The 4,412-nt window shown below is 24.9% G+C and overlaps 1 protein-coding gene across 1 annotated transcript; it reads right to left on the reverse strand.

Moving 5' to 3' along the window:
* Positions 1-20: 20 nt before the first annotated feature.
* On the reverse strand, positions 21-1,102 carry LOAG_12991 (hypothetical protein; the record flags this gene model as incomplete). The annotated part of the gene is made up of 3 exons (XM_020448631.1): positions 21-215; positions 644-862; positions 1,094-1,102. The coding sequence occupies 3 exons, from the start codon at positions 1,100-1,102 to the stop codon at positions 21-23; spliced, it is 423 nt and encodes a 140-aa protein (XP_020301244.1).
* Positions 1,103-4,412: the final 3,310 nt, after the last annotated feature.

Below are 4,412 nucleotides of genomic sequence, written 5' to 3' on the forward strand. Positions count from 1 at the left end.
TTTTTTTTAAAGATTGAAATTTAATTCACCAATGGAATGCCTTCTTCATGATCAACCATTGAGAACCAATGAAAGTATCGTTGCACTTTCATACCAGGCATATATATTGGTGGATAGTAAATAGCTTTTAATTTTTCAATTCCTTGAAATATCCATTCACCTTTTTCTGTTTTCATTCTCCATTTCACAAATAATAGGTTATATAAGGTATGAAACTGGAAAATATTTGATATGAAAATTTTAACTCCATTATTTATGCAATTAATTAAATAGTTTTTTGTTTTTTTTTTTTTTTTTAATACAAAACGTTATAAACGTGATATATGCAAACATTCATTGAATTTCCCTAAAGGAAACGTTTCCACACTTTATGTAATATGATGAAAAAGAAAAAAAAAAAGATTAATATTGATCTGTAATTTTTTAAAATTCTTTAGACTTTTTTAAAATCCTTTAATTCTTTAAAGTTAAATATTTCTTTAAGAAAACTTAAAAAAGTATTTAATTTTTTCAATGAATCAAAAAAAAGAAATAAATCTAGTTTAACATTCTTTCCATATAGCATAAGTTGCTGGTTAATTTAAAATGCATCATTAATTTCGAGTGCAATTTCAAAATAGTTGAAAAGTATGTAAAATGAAACCTGAAGATAAATCTGATTGAAACTTCTTTCCTGCTTAACAGTTCCATAAACCGGTTTTTCATGTTGACGTTCCGGCTCAAAGGTGCCGAATATTTTATCCCATATGATGAATACTGCTGCATAATTACGATCAATGCAGTAAGGATTACGACCATGATGAACACGATGATGAGATGGTGTATTGAGGATGATTCCTAGTTTACCGTAATTATCAAATAACTGCAATTATTAAAAGTTATCAGGTAGGTAACTTATTATGTAGTATCGTTAATCTCTCATATGTTTATTTGTCACAATATTTTAACTTCAGATTGTATTATGCTTGTGAGTTGATGGAGTTAATATAAATTGTTTGGAAACACTCCTAAATTGTCATCTGAATCCCTCATAGGTGACAGCATAAAGATTATCTAACCTGGTATTATCTGACCTAGTTGTTTTTTTCTCTACCTCATCCATCATTTATTATCATGAAAATTGATCATACTTCACAAAAATTATCTATTACTAAAAATTGAAATTGAAGAAGAATCAATACAGTAGTATGCAATGTGAATTGATAAATTTCGCTAAAATATCGATGAACCAAAAATATAGATGGAGGTATGAAAAATGCTTGAAGAACATCATAGATAGCAAGTCCAACATCTAAAAAATTGGATATTATTAATGTTTAAACGATTCCGAAAGTAGTAAGGTAACATCGGAATTAATAAGGAATTGTTTAATGAATATAAAAACTGTGATTAATGAGGGATTGTTAAATGAATATAGGGGTATGATTAATAAGGAATTGTTTAATAATTATAAAAGGTGTGATTAATAAGGGATTGTTTAATGAATATAGAGGTATGATTAGTAAGGAATTGTTTAATAAGTATAAGAGGTGTGATTAATAAGGGATTGTTTAATGAATATAAAGGTATGATTAATAAGGAATTGTTTGATGAATATAAAAGGTATGATTAATAAGAATAATGCTTCTTTTTTTTTTTTTTTATAGCAATGATGAAACGTTAACCTTGAATAGCAGCTTGTCGTAGAGCTGTTGTATAATTAAAATACTCGGAACTGTGATGTATCGTATGAAATCCCCAAAGAAATCCAATCTGTAAAAAAGAAAACTTGGAAATAAATTTAGAAATATTATTTTAAATATATGACAGTTTAAAAAAAAAAAAAAGAAACTTAATCAAAACTTAAAATGATTAAATTGAAAGAAACATATCATGAATAGCACGATGTCCAAGATAATACATAAAGTCTTGAAAAAATAGGCAAAATATCCAAGTTAATGGTGAATCCCATGAGTTTTCAATTAATCGGAAATTATTCCAAATATAATCATAAAGAAATATTGCAATCGTTCGACCTCCAAATCTATAAAATTTGAGAAAATTTTTTCAAATAATTCTTATTATGAATAATTTTCGTTTTGTTTTGTTTTTGTTTTTTTATATAATTCATTTCACTTTTGATTATTTTAATTAATTCACTTGTTGTCAATTACAATCTTAACTAGTAATGGGTAACGAGTAAATTGATAATTTACTAATTAATTTATTTAAATTATTACGAAACTATCGCAACACTTTACTGCTTATCTAGCCTAGCGCTGTTAAGATAGAAGTTGAATTTAACTTTAGGAATTGAAAGAATTGATTAGCAATATATGGCATAATTAGACACTACTTTATTTGCTAAATTACTTTTCTAGAGAATCCTTTTCTGTCCAGTTAGGTTGAATTAAAAAGTCTTGGCTGCAAGATTAGGCTTTCCATAATTGGCTCACTTTTAATCTCCAATATCTTTTAGTACCTCATTGATTTATCTATCTTCTAATAATACCACTTCTATTAAATTCTTCCTGTGCATTATGATTTTTCCATAATTTAGATATAATTAAATCATTAAATGTTATTAATTTCAAGGATGAATTCTAAAATTCTACAGAAAATGTTGCGCTCTTATCTTCTTTTGCCAGAAATATAACTTTCAAGATGAAACAATTAAGCGGAAAAAACAAAAGAAAAATTTGCTAGATACTTAATTATATGATCGAAATGCTAGAAATATCAAGTCAACTTGATTAAAAAAACAAGCGGAAAGGTCAAAGGGTACAGAATAACTTTGCTTAAACTAATCACATTACTTATCAATTAATTCATTCTTTTTTTTTTCCAAGAAATATGATAAAATTTACTTGAAACATTGTGAGAGAATACCAGCAGAAATTGATGTAATCGAATCATTGAGAGCAAAATGATCGGCATGTCCACGTATCCATAATAAGCTAAATTCGAGAATGATAAATAGTAACCACCAAAGACTGACCTATAATGATGATCGATAATCCAGTAAGAGTTTTCAAAAGATTTCCAATATTAGATATTCAAGTTTTTGAATTTATGAAAGAATATTGAGATGATACAAGTAATTTTATAACATCTAAAACTAAAAAAAAAGAAGAAATTAAAATTTAAAGAATTAAAATCTGGTTAAAATCAATGATTGACATTGATTTGTTTAAATTTTCTTGATGGAATTTCTGATTTTAATTATGAAATTTAAGCCATTAATCGATGGACTTTAGCTAATTTATTGCACAAACAATTTGACAAATATCTTTTAAAGCTTTTTTTTTATGTAAATGAGATAATAAGAGTAATTAATTAGCAATCAACACAAAATGATTAATAATAGTAGTAATTAGAATGGGGAAAAAAAACCAATTCCTTGGATATTTCTGAAAATTTTTGTTAAGGATAATTTTATTTATTCAAACATTAATTAAGAGATAAAGTAAGCATTATTATGGAATGTATAATGAAAATATAACTCTGATAAAGAAAAAAAAAACCTCTTTTTATCAAGTTTATCAATTAAGATAAAGTATCACTAATAATTATAAAATAGTGATAAAAATGTTCATTAAAATTACCTGAACAGTATAGTTAGGTACTTCATCAATCGTTTCAAACATTGTTTCATTAGGTGTAATCAAATAATATGTATATCGTAAATTGTTTAAGTTAAATCGATATAACATACGTTGACCTAATGAAGTGTTAGTAAAAATTTGTTCCAATGATAACCATTTTTTGGTATCATTTCTTAACATTGTTAAATAATTTGTAATGCCAGAATACAAAATTAATTAATAGCAGTAATAATTAATTGTAGAAGAAGAAGAAGAAGTATTTCTTGTGATATTTCTGAAAATTTTAATTAAAATAATTTTATTTTTTCAACATTGATAATATTAACAATAGCAAACGAAAAAATTGAATTTTAATTAAGCTAAATAATTATTCCACCTCATCAATTATATCATTTTGTGAAATTAATTAATCAAATAATTATTTCCGCCTTATCAATTGTTCCGTTTTATGAAATTAATTAATTAAATAATCATTCCATCCTATCAATTACATCGTTTTATGAAATTAATTAATTGATAATAGTCAAGAATATGCTATTGAAATTTATTATACATAAGGATCAGTGATAATTCTTGACTTATTAAAGGAATTCCTGTAGCTATAAAAGATATTAAAGAATAGCAATTAGTTACTGTACTTATAGCATATCACTGATTAACTGATAATTATCCATCCAGGATAATTTAGCTATTCAACGTTTATTTTTATGCTATTCAGCGAACAATTTATCATTTATAGATTTAGAAATATTCATGAAGATATTTATTGATTGTATTATTTTCAATTAAAGGAAAATTTTTGAATTAAAAGAAAACTTTAAGTAAATT

Source organism: Loa loa (genome assembly GCF_000183805.2).
Source record: "Loa loa unplaced genomic scaffold supercont3.242, whole genome shotgun sequence".
Taxonomy (NCBI): domain Eukaryota; kingdom Metazoa; phylum Nematoda; class Chromadorea; order Rhabditida; family Onchocercidae; genus Loa; species Loa loa.